The sequence below is a fragment of the Syngnathoides biaculeatus genome, chromosome 19, assembly GCF_019802595.1.
Source record: "Syngnathoides biaculeatus isolate LvHL_M chromosome 19, ASM1980259v1, whole genome shotgun sequence".
In the NCBI taxonomy this organism is placed as follows: Eukaryota; Metazoa; Chordata; class Actinopteri; order Syngnathiformes; family Syngnathidae; genus Syngnathoides; species Syngnathoides biaculeatus.
This window is the reverse complement of record NC_084658.1, coordinates 1,109,090-1,133,578: the sequence shown is the minus strand read 5'-3', so window position 1 is coordinate 1,133,578 and position 24,489 is coordinate 1,109,090. Positions and strand designations below refer to the sequence as shown.

Below are 24,489 nucleotides of genomic sequence, written 5' to 3'. Positions count from 1 at the left end.
AAGACACAAACAAATAAAAGTCATGCCTTTGTCAGCAAGAACTGTTCACCATCGTACCAGCATGATGGCAAATCATATTGAATTACATTCACGATTAACGGATGGAAGTCTCAACGCCTGCATGAAACTGAATCGAATGACATTTCAAACAGATTCCAAAGCAAAATCATGAAGCACCAGAAGTCGCTTTTATTGTAAGAAGTACTTTTGTCATCATTGGTTAGCAACATCATTACAATGTTATTTAAAAGAATTAGAAGACTTATGGCACCCTAAAAGTATTGGTTTTACTAAATGCGCAAAAAAAGTTTCCTTTTTAATGGTTGAAAACTTATTTTGGTGAAAAACTTTCTGGAAAAGTAACACACTGTATGATCAAGACATGAGTCATCTTCTTGCATCAGGACACCACCTACACTTACATCACTTGCCTCAAATTGTCTTTTATTGGATACATTCGATATAGGTGTTGTTTCACAGGCACAGCATCCCTACAGCTATATCATGATTAACTATGTCTCTGCAGCCAGGCATATCAGGAAATAGGTGAGAGAACTCAAAAATCAAAATGTGGCATTTCAGCTTTCTGTTCAGCAGACAAATGTGTCCCTTTCTCATCAAGGTGAGCTAACACATCAGAATTGCACAACTTTAGTGAAGCATTATGACTCAGATGACTAAACTTCACATTGCTAACATCATCATCAACATTGTCATTGACATGTACATCATAATCATCAACAGTACAATCAGTAACTGGGGAGAGTGTACAGTAATCCTTCTCAACTTCACGGATCACCTATCGCGGATTCAGTGCATTGCGGATTTCTGCCACTCACCCCCCCCCCAAAAAAAAGCCTGATCGCTCCATACTAATCCGCCATCCCCGGCGTGACGACATGGACCAATGAAGCAAAAAAAAATAATAATAATAATTTTTAAAATAAAAAACAAACAAAACAAAAAAAAGGCCAGCATGCATTAGTACAGTGCTGTAACGGGAAGCCGCATTGTTTTTCAGTTAAAGTTTTTCCACTTATCGTGGGTGGGTTTTTTCCCAATTAACTGCAAAAAATAAAGGATTGCTGTACTTGAATTGTTTGGTTTCTACTCTGTCATGATATTTTTGAATAAAGTTCACATGACATAAGTTTTGTTTACGACGGACAGGCATCAGGACGATATAGTCTGTCACTAACTTTTTTTTTTTTTTTTTAATCAAAAATGGACGCGGTTTCCTAGCTGTGAATGGTTGGCCAGGAATGGGAAGTAAAACTAACACATTTCACCAGAAATAAAACTTTGTTCTTTTGACTTTTTGTTATAATTTTGTTTAATTTTGGCTTGACTCGCAAGCTTTGCTTTCGAAAGCTTGTTCCGAAAAGTAGAAACATAGTCCAAAAGATTGAACTCAGGATTACGACTGAGCCATTGCTCTTTCAGATGCTTTCGTGGCTTGCATACACTGTGACCAAAAACAAGCTTAAAGGGACTGCACCCTAAATTTTCCTGAACTGATTCCCTGACAGCGAACAACAACAAATGTACACCCTCATCCCAATCTCTGTCTCAAAACAATTCAAGTCTTGATCATATTTTTCAAAGTTTGATGAAACCTCTCGCTGCGATTCTGGATGGATGATAAGCAGTAGACTTAACCTGTTCTATGCCCAATTGATACACTGCTTGTTGAAATACCTTGGACATAAAATCTTAACCTTGATCAGACTGGACAACTTTTGGCAACCCAACTAAGGTGAAAAACTTGATAAAAGCAGACTGTTGTCTGTCTCTATCTGCCCTGCGATTGGCTGGCAACCAGTTCAGGGTGGACCCCGCCTCCTGCCCATTGACAGCTGGGATTGGCTCCAGCACACCCCCCGACCCTCATGAGGATAAGTGGGAAAGAAAATGGATGGATATAATCTAATATAATTATATTATATAACAAGCAAAACAAAACGCTACAAGGTTGAAAACTTTTTTTTCTCAGGCTTTTTAGAATATATACACTTTTTGATCATATTACTTGCACTGTATGCGGTTTCAATTGTCTTTTTTTTATTGTGTTTGTAAGTTTTAGTTTTTAATCCAGTTTTAAATATTTTATCTTTGTTTTCAAATGCCTTTAATCATGTAAAGCACATTGAGTTACCTCGTGTATGAAATGCACTATACAAATAAATTTGCTTTGCTTTACAATGATGCCTATGACAGAGGCTCCAGCAGGTCCAATATACAAGCTGTTTGATCACGTTGATGTTGTTGCACTCTTCCCTGGCCCCCCTCCACACCTTCCTGCGTATCCACCCTGACTATTACCCCGGAACCCACTTACCTGTGTAGGTGGTTGTGCCTGCCAAAAAATTACATCTGGTGTGGTTTTGGACTTTTCCTTCCTATGCTACTTGTAATTTAAGAAGTTGGTTTTGGAGTTTAGTAATTTCATTATCCTCACCCTGTTGTTGGCTTAAATAAATTTTGAGGTGATGCACTAAGTGTCATATAAATCTCTGCTCATCTCCGGACAGGATGTCAAGGTTGGCTTTAAGAGTGGTCTGTACTGGTTCAGGGAAACCTGCCAGGATCGCAGTCCTGAACATAGGCTCCTCCTAACCAGACTGTCCAGGGTGACGTCCAGTCGATTCAGTCCAAAATTTAGTACACTTAGTCAAGTGTTCAAGTGGGTCGTTTAACATAGGGGAAAGAAGTTGGTGCTGCTGTAACAGGAGTGGGGAACCTCTCTCTGATAGCTGTGGCCAGACGCTCTAAGTGTGCTCTCAATATGGTTCCATTGGGTACGTTAGGCATACCTGCAGTTGTCTCGATTTCTCGTTGTTCAGTACTAGTGCATGATCTAGATGCTGCTTGTCTGCACGGAAACGGAATGACTTTAAAACAGCCGAAGGTACCCCTAGTGCACGTTTGACACTGATCCAACGATTAGACAAAGCCCAGGCCAAACCTTCGGCGGTGGCTATCGTCAAGGTCCCTGACCACTCCAAATCCACATCAACCACACCCCTCAGCAATAATGCTGCCGACTTGGCTACCAAGCAGGCTACGGGCTATGTCCCACAGATGCTTGTCCAATTATCTGACAAATCATCTCCTGACCTGCCTGAACCTCCGTCTCTTAGTGAATTGGTTAAAATACAGCACAACGCCTCTCCTGAACAAAAGATATTTTAACCAAAACTCACTCTATGGCTCATATTGGCCTCAGAGCCATGCTCACCAAATTTCGCATGTGGTGGCATCCTAAAATGTCTGACTTGTGTCATGCCCACTGTCATGACTGTAATATTTGCCAGCTATACAATGTTCGCCCCACACTTAGACCGTTCCCAGGTTCATTTGACCCACCCACCTGGCCTGGCGCTGAACTGGTCATGGATTTCCCATAAGAACAAACCTTTGTTTAATTGTGCTGTGGCACGCCAAAACTTCACCTGTATTTTCCTTTAAGGTAATGGTGCCCCAATTGTCAATATCTCTGTTGATCAGTGTCCAGAGACAGAGGAAACACCTTTCTTTCAACCAGGCAGCCGCGCTGATGTGTGGTGGTGGTGCGGAGGGAACCGTATCTTCGACCACCTCCCCCGCAACAGTACGGGGAGATGTGCATTAGTAACTTTACTTTTGCCTATTTCCGTTGTTCCTGTCACACTAGATGATCTGGCGGTTGCTGCTGAACACTTCAAGGAACCCCATGGCCTATTACACCGTTCACGTAGGTCCAAACCTACCTGGCTTGGTGCTAATGACCACCTACATTGGCACTATTGGCGTCCCCCGTGTTGTCCCAGATGAGTATAAACTGGCTGATCAAGTAGTTGCCGGATTTGAAAATATACCTGTAATTTCCTACACATTGGCATTCCGCCCAAGTTGGCATTAGGTCACAAAGAGAACATGAACGTAAGTCTTTCGAAACAAGCCTTTCTGGAAAATCACCGAGGTCCATCTTATGCCACTTCATCAGCGTCACACCCCCTCCACAACACGTCAAGTTAAGCCTGTGTGAGTTCTGGCTCAAACGCTTGAACATTGTTATTGTAGTTTTGTTTGCTCAATGGCGGGAGTAGTAATAACACTGAGCATCGACTCGCTGTTTCCTCGCTTTATTGGCTCCTAGCACACAACACTTATCCATATAATGAGATTATTGTTTGTCGTCAGCGCCCCGCCCTCTCTTCAACACGTCAAGTTCCGCCTGCGTGTATTCTGGCTCAAACGCACCGGCTTGAACATTGTACATTATGCTATTTTTGTTTGTTTGTTTGTAATTATTTTTCATAAAATTCGGCCACAAAATGCCAAATAGTGGACGTTCTGTGGTTCAGTGAAACGTATCCGTGAGCAATGTGGGGTCAGAACAGGAAGCACTGTAGGCGTGGCAAATGCTGTTTGGCTGTAAGTTTTCCAGTCGGGCTCATTGGAATGTCTGAACGAGAGAGGAATTTCGATAATACTTTTCCAATTCAGAGATGTTTCTTGGTGAAATCTGTGGATCACTCTGGCATTAAAATAAACACTGAACCCTCATCTACTAACTTTTCATGTGTGCTCACATTCCTATTACTTTGGACAGAGTATTCCTTTAAATTGAGGAGTGGGAAAACGAGCTTCACCAAGTCAAGAAGACGAAGCTGAGTTTCCGCGGAAACAAAGTGAGGTGGCCCCAGTTGGAAAAACACCTCGAGCAATGGATTAATGATCAAAGAACAAACAATGGCATGATAAAACAAGTGCAGCAAATGAACTTGGAGCTTGCAATTATTCCGGGAGCCTTGTAAACACGGTGTACAAAGTGAAGTTTCGAGTGGCATGGGAGCAATGGATGACAAGGGCGAACACCGCTTTATTAAGAGGCAGCGCCGGGTGAATTACGCCACAATTTGTGTATGGATTGTGGATGCTTGTGCTAACGTGTGTGCTTCCACTGTTTGAAAACTCAGCATCCTATCTGAGGAGACGCACAGCAACGAGGTTGACAATGACTATGACTAGATACATTTTGGATACAGACATTAAGGACTTTGATATATTTGTGGATAAGGATTAATCAAAAACTAATGTTAGTACGTACATTGTTAAAAAGGCACCTGGAGGAAAATTGAGTTCGGTTGTACTTAATTGAATATGTTGTTCTGATTTCTGTTCTGTATGTTGTACCAGGGCAGCACCGACTGCTGGAGAATAATTCCTTGTGTATTCTAAACACTTGGCCAATAAAGGTGATTCTGATTCTGACTTTATTGACAAATTTAAACGGTGTGCATGTATGCTACCACGTGTGTTGCTATATTGTATAGGTACATTGTTAAATACTTAAAGTACAACCGATCTCAGTTTCGCTGCCGATGCCTTTTTAAATAGCGTGCATGCATGCTACAATATGTTCTAAGATAGATTCACTAACTAGCTATATACCTATAGCTTTTGAGGCACTAAATATGTATGTGTATGGCATTTGAGGTGCATGACGTGTCAATTATTTCTTCGCTCATCGTTTGTTTTTTTTGTTGTTTGCTGGTTGTGCTGTTCTTTGTGCTGTGGTGTAATCATTTTAGTTTGGTCTGAAACCATGGGTGAGAATGGCGTGTTGACTGGTAACTTTATTGTACCGGTCATGGAGGGGGGGGGAATGTATATGCTTTTTCTTCTCATTACAAAAATAAAGGTAGAATTGTGCCTCACTGTTTCATGAGCACCACCATACCTGCGCCAAATAATACAGTGCACCTTACAAATATTTGTTAAATACTGAAATTGCACCCGCAACTGAGAATGACCCTTTTAATACGGTGCACCTTATGGTCACGAAAATGAGGTAAATTCTCCACAAAGTGGAAACACTGTATCATTCCTTGCGTTGGCTCCTCGTCATTACACCACGCAAAGTATAAATAAAGTGAGAGCGTGAGATAAATTTATCATCAAAAAGGTCCATGGAGCACTCAGCCCTACATAGGCACAACAAATTTATCATCCATTCTCATTATCATTTATCCTCACACGGACGTAGGCGTGCTGGCTTATCCCAGCTTTCTTCAGCCAAGAGGTGGGGTACATACGAACTGGTTGCCAGCCAACCGCAGGACACATATAAACAACCATTCGGAATTAGATTCACACCTACGAGCAATCTAGAGTCTTCAACCTACCACGCATGTTTTAGAGATGAGTGAGGAAACCGCAGTTGCCAAAGAAAAAAAACATACAGGCAGAGGAAGAACAAGCAAACTTCATACAGGCAGAGCTGGGATTTGAAAACCAGTCCTCAGAACTGTAAAGAAGATGTGGTGAACAATCGTTCAGCGTGCCGCTGATTCCAGGTGAGAGGTGGGTTAAACCCTGGACTAGTCAGCAGCCAATTGCAGGATTAGAACTAAAAAACTAGAAAAAAATGACACGCTGTGGCAACCCCTAACGGGACAAGCCGAAAGGAAAAGAAGAAGACTTCCATCTATTCACGTCACTATTTGAAAGACATATGGTAAGTCCACAGAGCTGAGAGATACAAGTTCCAGATTCAATTGCACCCTCTACTTACTGTAGTCTGACCAGCTCGAGTAGAGTACGTGTTGGGCGTCCGGTGTGAAGCAGACGTCCAGAACACTCCACCCAACATCTCGAGCCTTCAGCGTTTGCCGTAATAGAAAGCGTCCTCTGCTTGTATCATACAAGCGGATGTTTTGATCTGAAGCAGAAAATAATTTTCAACAGTAACAAACCATCCTTCAAATGAGACATCACCTGTAATCTTGGATGGAGTTTCACTTTCTCAGCTTGAATGAGTGGTGCATGCAGTTGTTAATACACCTCACACACAGTAGATAAATTGTTGATTTAATTAAAAACTACTCGGGTTCAGTTTTTATTGGTTTGGGTATTTTACCCTGGCAGGCAGAGAGGAACATGTTTCCATCCTCACTGTAGACACCACAGAAGGCTTTGTGGTGGTATGTCGCCTTGTGAGAAACATAGTTTGGCAGGAAACTAGGATGAAAACAAGAGAAATATGACAGAACAGGATTACCCTCATCAAAAATTACATTGATTTAAAAAAAAAAAAAAAAAAACATTAGCCCTTCACAACGGTTTTCCACACATCCATCCATTATCTACCGCTTTTCCGGGTTGGGTCGCGGGGGAAGTAGCTTCAGCAGTGATACCCAGACTTCCCTTTCCTCAGCCACCTCTTCCCGCTTTTCCGGAGGGATCCCGAGGCGTTCCCAAGCCAGCCGAGAGAGAGTCTCTCCAGCGTGTCCTGGGTCGTCCTCGGGGTCTCTTTCCGGTGGGACATGCCCGGAACACCGCACCAGGGAGGCGTCCAAGAGGCATCCGAATCAGATGCCCAAGCCACCTCATCTGGCTCCTCTCTATCCGGAGAAGTAGCGCCTCGACACTGAGCCCCTCCCGGATGACCGAGCTTCTCACTCTATGTCTAAGGGAGAGTTCGGACACCCTGCGGAGGAAACTCATTTTGGTCGCTTGTATCCAGGATCTTGTTCTTTCGGTCATGACCCAGAGCTCATGCCCATAGGTGAGGGTAGGAACGTAGATTGACTGGTAAATTGAGAGCTTCACCTTTCGACTTAGCTCCCTCTGTACCACAACAGACCCATACAAAGTCCGCATCACTGCAGACGCTGCACTGATCCGTCTTTCGATCTCCCGCTCCATTCTTCCCTCACTTGTGAACAAGACTCCAAGATACTTGAACTCCTCTACTTGGGGAAGGATCTCATCCCCGACCTGGAGAGGGAACCCCACCCTTTTCTGACTGAGGACCATAGTTTCGGATTTGGAGGTGCTGATTCTCATGCCAGCCGCTTCACACTCGGCTGAACATCGCTCTAATGAGAGCTGCAGATCATGGCTTGATGAAGCCAACAAAACCACATCATCTGCAAAGATCAGAGATGCAATGCTGAAGCCACCAAACTGGACGCCTCGGCTGCGCCTCGAAATTCTGTCCATAAAAATTATAAACAAAATCCGTCACAAAAGGCAGCCTTGGCAGAGTCCAACTCTAACTGGAAACAAATCCGATTTATTGCCAGCAATGCGGACCAAACTCTGACAGTGGTCACACAGGGAGCGATCAGCTCGTATCAGGGGATTCGGAAACCCATACTCCCGAAGGACTCCCCGAGGGACACGGTCGAATGCCTTCTCCAAGTCCACAAAACACATGTAGACTGTTTGGGCGAACTCCCATGAACCCTCGAGGATTATTCTGAGGGTGTAGAGCTGGTCCACTGTTCCACAGCCAGGATGAAACCACATTGCTCCTCCTGAATCCGTGACTCGACTTCCCGACGGACACTCCTCTCCAGTACCCCTGAGTAGACCTTACCAGGGAGGCTGAGGAGTGTGATCTCTCTATGGTTGGAACACACCCTTCTTGAAAAGGGGGACCACCACCCCAGTCTGCAAATCCAGAGGCACTGTCCCCGATGTCCACGCAATGTTGCAGAGGCGTGTCAACCAGGACAGCCCCACAACATCCAGAGCCTTTAGGAACTCCAGAAAAATCTCATCAACCCCCGGGGCCCTGCTACTAAGGATCTTTTTAAGCACCTCGGTGACCTCAACCCCAGAGATAGAAGAGCCCGCTTCAGAGCACCCAGACTCAGCTTCCTTGTGGGAAGGGATGTTGGTGGAATTGAGTAGGTCTTCAAAGTATTCTCCCCACCGATTCACAATATCCTGAGTTGAGGTCAGCAGCGGTTTTATGGTTGAATAATTTTGACGGCAAAAGGAATACACCTCTGAACTGAACGCTATAAACTCATCCAACATAATGAAGCACTTTAATGCAGACCCTGTCTTTGGGTGATGTTTCAATATTTTGAACCGGAATGAAGAATTCCTTTTCTACCAATATGCAACTGGCCCACGGGGGTTGCGTGGCAAAAATTAAATGGTAAACGGACGCGGATTTAAAAGCGCTTTATCAAGGCTATCAGTGTTCAAAGTGCTTCACATAGACTTACATTGCACATTTATGCACACACCTTCATACAACAATGAGCGGCAGCTGCCATGCAAGGTATTGCCAGTGCCTTGCCCAAGGACACTTCGACATGCGGGCAGTCACAGCCAGGATTCGAACCAGTGACCCTTCAGTCACTAGACATCTTGAACTATGGAACTACATCCATCCAAAACTAGGCATGCCACACATTCAGCCACTATAACTGTGCAGGAATGGAAATAAATATAAATATATAAAGAAGTCCAGGTGAAGGTCAAATTCCAAACATCCACTGTATTTGTGAGAAATGACTGCTTTTACAAGCACTTACTGCGAGCGGATCCGACTGCACTCTCCATGGGAAAAACTCGAGCCTCTACACCTTCCTTGTTCCCTCTAATCAAGAAAATCACAAAAAAACAATACTTAACTACCCATAAAATTACATTTTTTTTAAATACTGTATTAGACACGGGTCCTACACGTGTGAGATGTCAAAATCCCATTTCTCCATACCATAATTTCCATACTATTCAGTAAAACGTTCAAATAATTTACCACATCTGAGTAACCGATATGAAGCAGAGGATGTTTGCCTCCGCAAATTCCATTAATATATGATAATTGCGCACCTCAAACGGCATTAACCCACTTAAACACTTGCCAACAAAAATAATTCATGAAAGTAAGTCAGAATTTCATGTTTTGTCATCTAAAAGTATAGTTGAACTATTTCAATGCAATGGCGGCCCACTATGAAGAGTCAGTCCAACCCCCTAACTTGTTCGTCAGTACTCAAGCAAACACATGTGCTAGTTTGACAATGTTAAATAACAACAAATATGACAATCATAAAATCAATTTTTATTATACATACATACATACATTTTCTGAGCCCCTTATCCTCACAAGTGTTGTAGGAGGGCTGGAGCCTATTCAAGCAGTGGCTGAGGTACATGCTGAACTGGTTCTCAGCCAATCGGAGGGCACATAGGGACAGAACAGTCGCACTCACAATCACAATCACACCTAGGGGCAATTTAGAGTGTCTAACTAATGCATGTTTTTGAAATGTGGGAGGAAACCGGAGTGCACAGAAAAAACCCATGCAAGCACGGGGAGAACATGCAAACTCTGCAGAGGCAGGACTGGGACTTGAACACAGGTGTGACAGTCTGAGGGGTCTCCCGTGCGGAAAAGTCTCCTTGGGATTAATGCGCATGTGCATAGAATTTTTTTGAATTTTTCTACTTTTTCTACATCTGTGCCAGCATGAAACTTCCCCATCCATGCTTCTTTCGTGTGCTGATTTTCACTCCGCTTCCCCGTGTTCTTTTTCGCTCCACGTCCATTTCGCTATGGACGTCTCACATAGCCGAACACAGCAGATGAAAGAATACAGAAACAAATGCAAACTATGCATTAGTTATTTATCAAGTGGAAAGCATGTTCCAGCATTGAACAAGAATCAACAGAGGATTGTTCGGGCTCAGTCATTAAGGCACAATTGGGAAAGTGAAAGTAAGTGTCATATCAACCGAACCCATACCCGAAGCGGAGCGAAAATTAACATGCGAAAGAAGCATGGATGGGGAAGTTTCAGACTGGAAAAATTCAAAAAAATTCTACACGCATTGCCGAAGAAGACCTTTCGGCAAAGGGAGCGCTCAAATCGTCACACCTGTTCCGATAACTGTGAGGTCAACACTCCAATCAGTTGAACCAGTTGTGCCACAGCAGTTTTTATGAGAACACATATTTGATATACACTGTGTTGACGTATGATGTAACCTTTAAGAAATGCAATGCTGTACTGTGCCAGACTTCCCTGACATAATAGCACAATAAAATTGTCACAAAGTATCATTCAAAACAACTGTGAAGTGTTTCATTCATCGTTGTGTCAGGAAGTGTTTTGCTGTTTTAATAGCCTATTTTGTTGTTTTCTTTGAGTTGATTTCATTTGTCACCGAGTTGATTAAAATCTTATGGAGTTAACTTTATGGCCCGCTTCCGTCACTTAGTTTTCCCTCAATTTCCCAGCAGCATCCCAGTTATCAAAAGGTTTTGTTATCACCAAATAAAGTAAATACTGACATGACTCATTATTGTTTTAAATAAATTTCTGTCCCCAAAGTACTTCACGTTTATTTATTAGAAACTGTCAGGTTCACATATTTTCTTGCATAGTGTAACGTCTGAGGGTGCTGTGCATGAATTTGGAACAACTATTATTTGACAGCAACTACTTACATTCGAAGGGTAAATGTGCAATTTTCTGGGGCAATTAGAATGGATAATGCAGCCCTATGGGGGCACAAACCAGTGCAATCTGTAGGCCGGTCCCAAGCCCGGATAAATGCAGAGGGTTGCGTCAGGAAGGGCATCCGGCGTAAAAACTGTGCCAAACAAATATGAGCGTTCACCTAAAGAATCCCATACCGGATCGGTCGTGGCCCGAGTTAACAACGCCCGCCCCCGGCACTGCTAACCTGCAGGGCGTCGGTGGAAATTCAGCTACTGTGGGTCGAAGACAAAGAAGAGGAGGAAACCGGATCCAGCGTCAGAAGAAAAAGAGGAATGCACAGAGCCTACAACTGAGTGTAGGGACTTTGAATGTTGGGACTATGACAGGAAAAGCACAGGAGTTGGTTGACATGATGATTAGGAGAAAGGTTGATATTCTGTGCATCCAAGAGAGCAGGTGGAAAGGTAGTAAGACTAGAAGTTTGGGAGCAGGGTTTAAATTATTCTACCACGGAGTAGATGGGAAGAGAAATGGAGTAGGGGTTATTTTAAAGGAAGAGCTGGCTAAGAATGTCTTGGAGGTGAAAAGAGTATCAGATCGAGTGATGAGACTAAAATTTGAAATTGAGGGTGTTATGTATAATGTGGTTAGCGGCTATGCACCACAGGTAGGATGTGACCTAGAGTTGAAAGAGAAATTCTGGAAGGAACTAAATGAAGTAGTTCTGAGCATCCCAGACAGCGAGAGAGTTGTGATTGGTGCAGATTGTAATGGACATACTGGTAAAGGAAACAGGGGCGATGAAGAAGTGATGGGAAAGTATGGCATCCAGGAAAGGAACTTTGAAGGGCAGATGGTGGTGGACTTTGCAAAAAGGATGGAGATGGCTGTAGTGAACACTTATTTCCAGAAGAGGGAGGAACATATAGTGACCTACAAGAGCGGAGGTAGAACCACGCAGGTAGATTATATTTTGTGCAGACGATGTAATCTGAAGGAGGTTACTGACTGTAAAGTAGTGGTAGGGGAGAGTGTAGCTCGACAGCATAGGATGGTAGTATGTAGGATGATTCTGGTGGTGGGTAGGAAGATTAAGAAGACAAAGGTAGAGCAGAGAACCATGTGGTGGAAGCTGAGAAAGGAAGAATCTTGTGCGGCCTTCCGGAAAGAGGTGAGACAGGCTCTCGATGGACAACCGAAGCTCCCGGAAGACTGGACGACGACAGCCAAGGTAATCAGAGAGACAGGCAGGAGAGTACTTGGTGTGTCATCTGGTAGGAAAGGGGAGAAGGAGACTTGGTGGTGGAACCCCAAAATACAGGGAGTCATACAAGGAAAGAGATTAGCGAGGAAGAAGTGGGATACTGAGAGGACTGAGGAGAGGCGAAAGGAGTACATCGAGATGCGACGTAGGGCAAAGGTAGAGGTGGCAAAGGCTAAACAAGAGGCATATGAAGACATGTACACCAGGTTGGACACGAAAGAAGGAGAAAAGGATCTCTACAGGTTGGCCAGACAGAGGGATAGAGATGGGAAGGATGTGCAGAAGGTTAGGGTGATTAAGGATAGAGATGGAAATGTGTTGACTGGTGCCGGTAGTGTGCTAAATAGATGGAAAGAATACTTTGAGAAGTTGATGAATGAAGAAAATGAGAGAGAAGGAAGAGTTGAAGAGGCAAGAGTGAAGGACCAGGAAGTGGAAATGATTACTAAGGGGGAAGTCAGAAAGGCACTACAAAGGATGAAAAATGGAAAGGCAGTTGGTCCTGATGACATACCGGTAGAGGTATGGAAGCAATTTGGAGAGATGGCTGTGGAGTTTTTGACCAACTTATTCAACAGAATACTAGCGGGCGAAAAGATGCCTGAAGAATGGAGGAAAAGTGTTCTAGTTCCCATTGTTAAGAACAAAGGGGATGTTCAGAGCTGTGGGAACTATAGAGGAATAAAGTTGATGAGCCACACAATGAAGTTATGGGAAAGAGTAGTGGAGGCTAGACTCAGGACAAAAGTAAATATCTGCGAGCAACAGTATGGTTTCATGCCAAGAAAAAGTACCACAGATGCATTATTCGCCTTGAGGATGCTCGTGGTAAAGTACAGAGAAGGTCAGAAGGAGCTACATTGTGTCTTTGTGGATCTAGAGAAAGCCTATGACAGAGTACCCAGAGAGGAACTGTGGTACTGCATGCGTAAGTCTGGTGTGGCAGAGAAATATCTTAGAATAGTACAGGACATGTATGATGGCAGCAGAACAATGGTGAGGTGTGCCGTTGGTGTGTCAGAAGAACTTAAGGTGGAGGTGCGACTGCATCAGGGATCAGCTCTGAGCCCCTTCCTGTTTGCAGTAGTAATGGATAGGCTGACAGATGAGGTTGGACTGGAATCCCCTTGGACCATGATTTTCGCAGATGATATTGTGATTATGCAGTGAAAGCAGGGAGCAGGCGGAGGAACAATTAGAAAGATGGGGACATGCACTGGAAAGGAGAGGAATGAAGATTAACTAAAATAAAACAGAATATATGTGCGTGAATGAGAGGGGCGGAGGAGAAAGCGTGAAGTTCCAGGGAGGAGAGATAGCGAGGGTGGATGACTGCAAATACTTGGGGTCAACAATACAGAGCAATGGTGAGTGTGGTAAGGAAGAAACGGGTCTAAGCGGGATGGAAGAGTTGGCAGAAGCTGTCTGGTGTTCTATGTGACAGAAGAGTATCCGCTAGGATAAAGGCCAAAGTTTATAAAGCACAGTGGTGAAGCCAGGCATGACGTACGAATTAGAGACGGTGGTACTGAAGAAACAACAGGAAGCAGAACTGGAGGTAGCTAAAATGAAGATGTTGAGGTTGTTACTCGGAGTGAGCAGGTTGGATAGGATTAGAAATGAGCTCATTCGAGGGACAGCCAAAGCTGGATGTTTTGGAGACAAGATTCGAGAGAGCAGACTTCGATGGTTTGGACATGTTCAGAGGCGAGAGAGTGAGTATATTGGTAGAAGGATGCTGAGGATGGAGCTCCCAGGCAAAAGAGCGAGAGGAAGACCAAAGAGAAGGTTTATGGATGTGGTGAGGGAAGACATGAGGGCAGTTGGGGTTAGAGAGGAAGATGCAGGAGATAAGCTAAGATGGCAAAAGATGATACGCTGTGGCGACCCCTAACGGGACAAGCCGAAAGGAAAAGAAGAAGAAGAAGAAGAATTCACCAAGACTTCTCACAGAAAACATTCTAGCTGCACTTTAAAGAACCTTAAAGCTCAAGTGTCGTCAAACGGATGATTTTTGGTATAATATTAACGAAAAACCCACAGCCAATATGGTCCCATGTGTTTTTTCCACCACAAAACATGATTTTGACATATACAGCTTTTTGTAACTCACGCCATGAAAATCCTCTCAGGGATTTGTTTTCGAGAAGAAGCAGGAAGTGACGTAAAGGACAGAGGCGGCCCCTCGTGGACTCGTTTGTTTCCATTAGTTTTACCTCCGGGAAGGTAGCTCGTTGTTTCTTTGTGTTAGCCAAAATGCCGGCTCATTGCATTGCTGGACATTGCTTGAACACTCGGGAGAATGGAATTACCCTTCATAAGTTTGAAAGAGACCCTGTTCGTTGTGAAAAATGGATTGCACGGATGCAGAGGACGAGAGCTTCGTGGGTTCCAAATAACAGGTAGGTGTGTATACAGCTCCCAAAAAAAAAAACGTAATCGGTCTCTCTCATAACGTAACAAAAGATCCGCGTATGAAATGTGTCAATGTGCGCGTCGCCCAGCCAACAATGTCTCGATAGTGTTCATCATGTACTGCAGTGACTTTGAGCATACCCCTAAAATCAGCATAGCTCGGCTCCACCTCCTCTTTATATGCCACCACGGGCGCCCAAACTCAGCCACACCACCTCTGGCGCCACGTTCAGCGGTCACACCTTCTGCGAAGGCTGCGCATCTGGATTTGCGAAAGGGGCGGCTCCGAAGAACCCAGCCGAGAATGCATTACTCAGTCGCATGCGCGCATAAAGCGCCCCGGCTCGACTGTGAGCACCCCCCTAAAGCAGCACTGCTCGGCTCTGTCATAAGCCACAATGGGCGGCTGCGATGAGCCGTGATGGCTTCCGCCAACGGCATTTGAGACCCTTTCCGGGACTGGGCCTTGACTTTGCGTCTGGAGGCTGAGGGTTGACGAGAAGCCGAAGGAAGTGAAGACATCTCTGGTGAGTAGGAAACTCCCACACTCATGAGGAATGAGTGAATGCCCGTCTGGGTGACTGCGGCAGAACCAAACCTCGAGAATACTAATTAGTCTATAAAACTGAGAAAAGGGCAAGGTGTGTCCTGTACGTGAGCTCCATGAAACGTGTGCATGTGTAAAAGAGTGAGTGGAGGTTCGCTACCTCATTTGAACAGGAAATTGAGTGACAACTGTTTGAGGATGCAGAGGTAAGAATTCTCCGCCACTTGTGGTAGAAGCTTGAGAATTACCTCAAACAGAACGTAATTGTCACCCTGTTCAGGGGGAAGTCAGTATAGTCACCCTAGGTGAACCACTGACTCCAACAGGAAAAAAACAAATGGCAAAATATTTGATAAATAGCAAAATAGTTGAAACTCAACATCTGAAAAAAAAAATGATGTGTAAGGACTAGAAGTTTGTAGAAAGAAAATGTCCTACTAAAATAAAGCATCTAAATTTGTGGATAACAGAATATGACTTTGCTGGCCAGCTCAACATACACACCAAAAATATATATAGTTAACCTGCAGGATAAAATAATAGAGAAACACACACACAAAAAAACAAAATAAAAATCAACTGGACTCAAGATGATGTGAAAACGGCCATTAAAGGTAACTTCTTTGGCTCGAAACAATAGTGTAATATTGCCCTGAGGGCTCGAAACAATAGTGTAATATTGCCCGGGTAACTTCACTCGGTTGTGTGGTGTTGTCCTTTTCGAAAAGAGCTTCGGTGTCACAAAGGGCATCGGAAAAATCCGAATATCTCTGTTGTTCAGCTTCTGTAGTAGCAGGCACTGCACGTTTTCAACGGCGGAAGTGATGATGACGTCAAGGACAGAGGACACGACTAATATGGCGACCACTTGGATGTCGAGGGACACTCAATTGCGCAACTTTGTGCATGGATGACGCGCTCACCGCTCACTTTTCTTTTTCGTATAGACATGGAGGTGAATAGAGTTATATGTATTTTTAATTACAATATCGATTTTAGAATGTTTATAGGGATGACAGTCCCACTTTAACAATAATAATAAGATCGATGTTTTTCAAAAATAGAGCTGTTTTAATGTTCTAGGGAAAAAAATTCTATACAATAGTTGCCATTTTCTATACTTTACTAGAAAGGAAATTTATGAAATCAAATTTTTAACTTTTCCATACTTCCCATACTTGAGTAGGAACCCTGATTAAAATTTACAGTTGAATCCAAAAGTTTACATACAGTGTGCAAAAACATTTCATTTTGTTGTCTCAGTGTCTGATGCTAAATCAGTTTATGTATTTAAGGCCACACCTCAAACACTCTGCTTCCTTGTTGAAATCAATGGGCCAATCAAAAGAAATCTGGCAGGAAATCAAAGAATGAATTGGGGAGGTCCACAAGTCTAACTCATCCTTGGGTGCAATTTTCAGAGGCTTGAAGGTGCCACATTCAGCTGTTCAAACAATTATATGCAAATACAAACATCATGGTAATGTCCAGCTATCACAGTGCTCAGAGATGAGCGTGTTTTGATCTGAAATATGCAAATATGCCCCAGAATGAAAGCTAAAGACCGAGGGAAGATGCTGGATGAAGCTGAAAAAAAGTGCCACTAGCCACTGTGAAACGAGTCCTTAAGCCATTATTCCTAAAGAAAAATAAAAAAGACAGATTACAATTTCAAAAAGACACCAAGACAAGGAGTTTAACTACTGGAGACATGTCCTGATGAAACTACAGTTGAGCTGTTTGGCCATCATAACCAATGTTACATATGGAGGAAAAAGGGTGAAGGGTGTACACCTGAGAACATCATACGAACTGTGAAGCATGGAGGTGGCTGCATCATGTTGTGGGGCTATTTTTCTCAGTAGTAACTGGAGCTCTTAATGAAATAGATGGCATCATGAAGAAAGAAATTTACATGGAGATGTTAAGGCAACATCTCGAGACATCAGCCAGGAAGCTACAACCTGGGTGTAAATAGGTCTTCCACATGGACAGTGACCCTGAGCATGGTGCCAAAATGGTTAAAAAGTCTTGGAGTGGCCATCACAGAGCCCTGATCTGAATCCCATTGAAAATATGTGGGCAGATCTGAAACGGAGTGCGCGAGTAGGGCAACAGTTCTGTCAGGTGGAATGGGCCAAAATTCCAGCAGAATACTGTCAGAAACTTGAGGAAGTCATGCAATTTAAAGGAAATACTACTCGATACGAAGGAAACGTATGTAAGCTTTTGACCTTGATAATATAAATTTCTCAAAGAAATTCACCTCACCTGTACAGTTCAACATGAGTAGACAGTGACAAAACAGTGTGAGACAAAGAGCTGGCAAAAGACATGCAGTGGAAGAGTTTGTACTTCTATTTAAGTGGTAGATTATTCCGACTAAAAAGAAGAAACTATATGATTTAAAAATAGTTTCTATCAATGTATCGCGTAACCTGTACTACTAAATCAGAAGAAAAAAATTGTTTTTGAGGGTAAGTAAAACTAAACAGATATTTATGATTCCATAACCTGTTATGACAGAGGATCCAGATGTGTTTAGAATTAATTGATCCCATTTAAAATCCAAAACAGATACACCACAAATTAAAAGAAACTGCATTAAAACAGAACTGTGAACAGAACTCTGGAAACTACAGAGGAATAAAGATGATGAGCCACACAAAGTTATGGGAAAGAGTATTGGAGGCTAAACTCAGGTCCGAAGTACGTATATGTGAGCAACAGTATGGTTTCATGCCTTGAAAGCGTACCACAAATGCATTGTTTGCTTTGAGGATGCTCGTGGAAAAGTACAGAGAAGTTCAGAAGGCGCTACATTGTGTCTTTGTAGACCTAGAGAAAGCCTCTGACGGAGTACCAAGAGAGGAATTGTGGTACTGCATGCGCAAGTCCAGTGTGGCAGAGAAATATGAATAGTACAGGACATGTAGAGGACAGGAGTACAGCAGTGAAATGTCCCGTAGGTGTGTCAGAAGAATTTAAGGTGGAGGTTGGACGGCATCAGGGATCCGCCCTGAGCCCCTTCCTGTTTGTGGTAGAAATGGATAGGTTGAAAGATGAGGTTAGACTGGATTCCTCTTGGACCAGGAGTTTCGCAGATATTGTGATCTGCATTGAAAGCAGGGAGCAGGTGGAAGAACAATTAGAAAGATGGAGGCACGCACTGGAAAGGAGAGATATGAAGATTAGCCAAAGTAAAACAGAGTATATATGCATGAATGAAAGGGGCAGCGGGGGAAGAGTGAAGCTCTAGGGAGAAGAGCTAGCGAGGGTGGACAACTTCAAATACTTGGGGTCAACAATACAGACCAATGGAGAGTGTGGTAAGGAAGTGAAGAAATGGGTCCCAGCGGGGTGGATTAGTTGGCGGAAGGTGTCTGGTGTTCTATGTCACAGAAGAGTCTCTGCTAGGATGAAGGGCAAAGTTTATAAACCAATGGTGAGGCCGGCCATGATGTAAGGATTAGAGATGGTGCCACTGAAGAGACAACGAGAAGCAGAACTGGAGGTGGCAGAAATAATGAGCAGGTTGGATAGGATTAGAAATGAGCTCATTAGAGGGACAGCCAAAGTTGGATATTTTGGAGACAAGGTTCGGGAAAGAAGACTTCGATGCTTTGGACATGTCCAGAGGTAAGAGAGTGAGTATATTGGTTGAAGGGTGCTGAGGATGGAGCTGCCAGACTGAAGTAAGAATAATTATATTGTGTTGTTTTTCCATATTTAACAGATGTTTCGCAATGGCTTCGTATATGTTTCGCAATAGCTTCGACTGTTTCGCAATAGCTTTGTATAACCAGCAATGTCATAAAAGGATGTTTGGATAACCAGCAATGTCAGAAAAATATGTTTATGTTATATATGATGTTGAGCAAAGCCATTTGTTAAGAACAAAGATAGCGTGGCGTCAGGCGGGCTGAATTGGCCACTCACCCCTCCTTCCGCACACGCTTAGAGTATAAAAGGACAACTTTGGATACTCTTGGTAGAGTCTGCTGCGGGTTGCGTACGGACGCCCAGCCGGTATTGAAGCTCGCTCTACCTGGGGTGTTGGCTCTCCATCCTATTGGCGCACGGTAAGAGCTGAATATTCTTCTAAGAGCTGGTTGGATATTACTTAGCTTCATACAGCGTGATTTGTGCTTGTGTTACCATTTCTGTGTGGGACCAATAAAGTGCCAATTGTTGGTAGCCAGAAGTGTGTCTTGTCTTCATTTCTGAGTGCCTATCTCCAACGATCCTATTAAAATTTGATACCGAACTCCTGAGCGAGGTATCAGAAATGTTTTAAAACATTTTTGGCGTTGTCGGCAGGATCGCGGAGAATACATTCAGAAATGGCTTGTTGCTTTAAGAGCAAAACTGTGAAGGAGGCGGAAGTGGCCTCAAGTTTTAAGTGTAAAACTGTGAAGGGAGCGGAGGTGGCTCCCAACGAGGATGGCGTCTCCGACTGGGAGAGCCTTGGATTTGAAGAAATAGGGAAACTCCTTAGACGGTACGGGGGACGCCCTAGGCCGTGGATAGGAGAAATTCCCTTGGCAACTCCACCGCTGCTACAGCGCATGTTAAGCAGGGTGGATGTGAGGGACAAAGCCCCGCTGGGTGGAGTCCGAGAGATGTGGATTTTTGCCGAAGCCTGGAAGGAAAGAACAAAGGCTTTGGATAAAGTGTGCGCTTCTGAAATGCAAAAAGATAAAACGATAGCGCAACTTGAAGAGAAGATTAAAGCGCTTGAATCTGACCAAGCTAAAGTGCAGAAAATCTTGGAGAAATCAGTGGCTTTTATTTCTTCTATGGCGCGCGAGAAAAGTAACAAAAGACCGCGTCGCATCGACCCAAAACAGGTCCGCTCCTTCGCTGTGGCACTCCAGGAAGACTGGGAGCCAGAGGGATGGAATGGCGACGTATGGGGAGATGGCGACATGCAGTATGGCGGGGAAATGAAACCTCAACCGCTGTACCCACAGCTTGGACATCTCCAAGTTAAACCCATCTCGCGGAGACGGGAGGAACAGCATGTTGTCTTGCCCGTCTTTGAAGAACAGCGAGATGAGAATAATGTTCCTATAGTTGATAGGGAAGGAAACCCTATAATGAGGCGAATAGAACAGCCTCAGCCGCCACCCAGAATGACGATAACAAAAGAGGACTTCTCTCAGGAAGAGATAGCCCATTTAACATCAAAGTATCGACAAAAGCAGGGAGAACCAGCTGATTCTTGGCTCAGGCGGATGTATGAGGAAGGAGCTGACGCCATAGAGCTCGACTCAGAGGACTTTTCGTGATTTGGAGGATTGAGTTCAGATTCTCGAATGAATGCCGAGTTCTGTGCAAACGGGAGAGCAATGGCAGAAGGTGATTCTTTTTTGCTATTTACCTTGTATGCTATGACAGCGCAATCTGTGTATCCAACGTGGCATGATTGGCCCGAGATCAAAGGGCCTTGGGTAACCATCCGCGACGCAATTCACAGAATGGGAAGATTGTGTACGCGCGAGTCGATATCGCGAGCGGGTCATGCTTTTATTGATGAACCAGCAGTGCCAAAGGTGGTGCGTGATGCAATGATTCTAAACGCTCCCCCTCACTACAGGTCTGCGATACTTACCATTTTGTTAGGAGCGGTCGATACCAGCTTCAGTGACGTGAAAACGCGCTTGTTGGAGTTGGCAACTTTGGGAGATTGGGGAGACACAGTACATCAGCCTCGCCCTGAGAATTACAGGTTCAAAAAAGATGGCAGACAACCGCGCCCGAAACTGCCCAAAGGGGGGAGTAGTAGGCGGGAAATGTGGAAAGCACTCATTGCAGCGGGAGTACCGGCAGAAGAAAGTGTGCTACCCACAAGTGCCTTGGCTGCAAGATGCAAACAAAGGGGATTGAAGGTAAGTTGCTTGAGCAGGGGATCAAAGGGAAAATCAGAAATTGCTCAGCTGGCTACCATCTTAAAGGGAATGATGACGCCGGCAGCTCAACCAACAGCCCCTCCCTTGGATGCATTTGAGGATGAAGAAGAGGAAGATACAGACTCAAGCGACGACATGCTAGTAGACACAAGAGGCCCCAGCTATGTGGCTGCTGTGAGAAAGGGCCGAGCGAAACCCAAGAGTAAGGGGAAAAATCAGGACAAGAGGTCACGTACCTTTGACTTCCTCACCTAGGATGGAGGCCAAACTCAGTCAACCAGGCAGAACAAAATTGTCAAATCGATGGTCAGTTGGGGACATCAGACCCCATGTTCAATTGGACATGGAAACCCTGATAAAATGAAGGGTGAAAACGTTCCACTGCGAGGATTGGGGGGACAAATTGTAAATGGAAAAGCAGTAATTCTTCCATTGAAAATTGGGAAAATGCCAATACGGAAATTTGAAGTGGTCGTCACCCCCATCCCAGAGTGGATAATTGGAATGGACATCCTGGCTGGAATGACTTTGTATTTGAAAATAGGTAAATTTCAATTTGGAACAGGAATTCATGTGCGGACAATTTTGGTGGGAAAGGTAAAAATGACACCGTTTCCCATATCTTTGGGGAAAATGCAATCAGGACCTCCTCGAGCTGCGGAAATTATACCTCAGGGGTCTGATGCCACAGTCAGTGTTTTATATCAAGGAGAGGAAAAATGGGTGAACGTACCCGTAAACAAATGTTACATGCGAGAATACTAATCATGTTTTCTTTTATCAATAGTGGTAACCATATCTGTTGCAGCTTGGTGGGTGCTTGTTGAAGTGGGAGCTGCTGATTGGACGACCCTCGACGGGAGGACGCAGAGATGGAGGACATCCGGCGCCGAGGAATTGGAAATGACTGGGTCATCTGCCTCCTTGCCGTTGGTGCCATGGTCCGACTCTCCTGGGGAATGACCGAAGGTCATGTGTGCAAGACAAGCCAGTTCATCGGGATGAGACGGAGAATCTCTGTCAACATCACCTGTGATCTTCCCATGATGATATGTGAGTCCACCACGAGGGTGATACAGGGGAGTAGGGTGACAGTCTCCGCTTCCTCCGCCACATGTATGTGGGACATCACACTATTAGACGGACCTAGCTCTAGTAAGTGTCGTTCTGATCATCGAGGAACGACTTGGACGGCAATTGCAGAAGAGGATTTCATCATCGGGGAGGTTGGGGAGGATGGTGATTTGAGGTGGGGGTATGTGGTCACGGTCATTTCTAAAGAAACAATGACGCCAAAAATAACTCAAACACACTTGACTCCAATCCTTGACACCTGTACACACCTAGCTCAAGCAGTGGTTGAAACCAAGATATACTGGACAATTCACTTTCCCCCGATTCCGATATGTAACAGAATAAAAAGGGAATGGTATGATACTTTGTTGGGGGGAACGGGAACTGTATTGGGATTTTCAAATGCTGCTGATAATGAGGTAACTAGAACCATTCTGTCCAATACTGGAGAACACTCTGCCAGGGCCTTGGATGAAGTAGGGGTTTGGCTTCCTAAGGCACTGGTGTGACAAAAAGAAAATGCAGAACTTTGGAAAACAGTGTTTAATTGGGATATCAAATTATGGGACGAAGCAGGGGAAGTGCTTCAGAACTTGACAAAACGGAGTAACTGGACAGTATGTAGTATTCAAACTCTACACGCTGCGGCTCAAAAAGAGTCGTTTATAAGGATAGTTACGTCGGGAAATTATCAAGAGTGGCGGAAGGTTTGGAACATTTCCGACTCTTTGTGGTTGACATTACATCCCGAACATACCAAATGTGACAAAAATAAATGTACGGGGTATTGGACCCAGTACAACGTGACGACAACAAAGGTGGTTTGTAAATATCAAGTTTTCCCTGTCATAACGACAAGAGGAAATTGGTTTTTACACATGGACGGAGAGTGGTTTGAACCAAAAACCAACAAAACCTTTAAATCAGATTTATGTGACTTAACAGACCAAGGGTTGGCTTGCAGATTACAACATGCGTACTCAAATCCGTGCCTAACCGACTCACAGGTTGTACTTTGTGATTGGACTAGGGAGCCAGCCAGAGAGATGATGTGGCAAGTTGGACCGCATACTCTCTGTGTGGCTACAACACAAAAAAACTCACTAGTACCTTTGGTTCCTTTTGTAGGATGCCTTCGAGATGTACACATATGGCGCTGGGGAAACATGACGTATCGTTTGACCAACTATTCGGAGTCCCGCAGGTTGACTGCGGTCCAGTGGGAGGTACTACGCTCCCCCTGGTCAGTGTCTCTGGAACGATTCAAATGCGCATTGGAGAGTTCTACAGACATCCAAAAACTCATCAAGTCACATGCGTCTAACATTTCCAGTCTCATGGTGTCAACTCTGGTAGTAAAAGGGGAAGTATTGCATGCCGCTAAATTACAACAGGCGTCAGCTCATCATTGGTGGGACATCTTCACAGGAATGTCCTCCACTGCGCATGCTACTTTCGTGCCACCCTTGATGGTGTTAATGATTGTTGTTTGTGTACTTACGCTATGCAATATGGGAACTTGCTATTATGTGCGTCGCATACGAATAAAGGTAGAAAAGGAAATATATCGTCGAATGTAATGAATAAAAGTAAGTTCAAATGTATACATCAATTAGTGAAAAACACCAAGAGTGGAATCGGATTTGGTGTCGTTTTCCAATAATTTTTGTATAATCAATTGCTTACATTTTAAATGATGGAAAAACATCAAGAGTGGAATGAAGTAAGAATAATTATATTGTGTTGTTTTTCCATATTTAAAAGATGTTTCGCAATGGCTTCGTATATGTTTCGCAATAGCTTCGACTGTTTCGCAATAGCTTTGTATCACCAGCAATGTCATAAAAGGATTTTTGGATAACCAGCAATGTCAGAAAAAGATGTTTGTTATATATGATGTTGAGCAAAGCCATTTGTTAAGAACAAAGATTGCGTGGCGTCAGGCGGGCTGAATTGGCCACTCACCCCTCCTTCCGCACATGCTTAGAGTATAAAAGGACAACTTTGAATACTCTTGGTAGAGTCTGCTGCGGGTTGCGT

At 44.0% G+C, this 24,489-nt stretch overlaps 1 protein-coding gene across 8 annotated transcripts in view; it reads right to left on the bottom strand.

Moving 5' to 3' along the window:
- dcaf11 (ddb1 and cul4 associated factor 11) overlaps positions 1-24,489 on the bottom strand; it is a 130,745-nt gene that overhangs the window by 74,331 nt on the left and 31,925 nt on the right. For all 8 annotated transcript variants that reach the window (XR_009792798.1, XR_009792799.1, XR_009792797.1 and 5 more), the window contains 3 exons: positions 9,321-9,385; positions 6,905-7,005; positions 6,560-6,706 (listed from right to left, as the gene is read on the bottom strand). Coding sequence is in view for 5 of the 8 variants with exons in the window: in XM_061805765.1 (XP_061661749.1) it covers positions 6,560-6,706; positions 6,905-7,005; positions 9,321-9,385 (313 nt within the window). In the remaining 3 variants the exon portion in view is untranslated. The remainder of the gene's footprint in view (positions 1-6,559; positions 6,707-6,904; positions 7,006-9,320; positions 9,386-24,489) is intronic.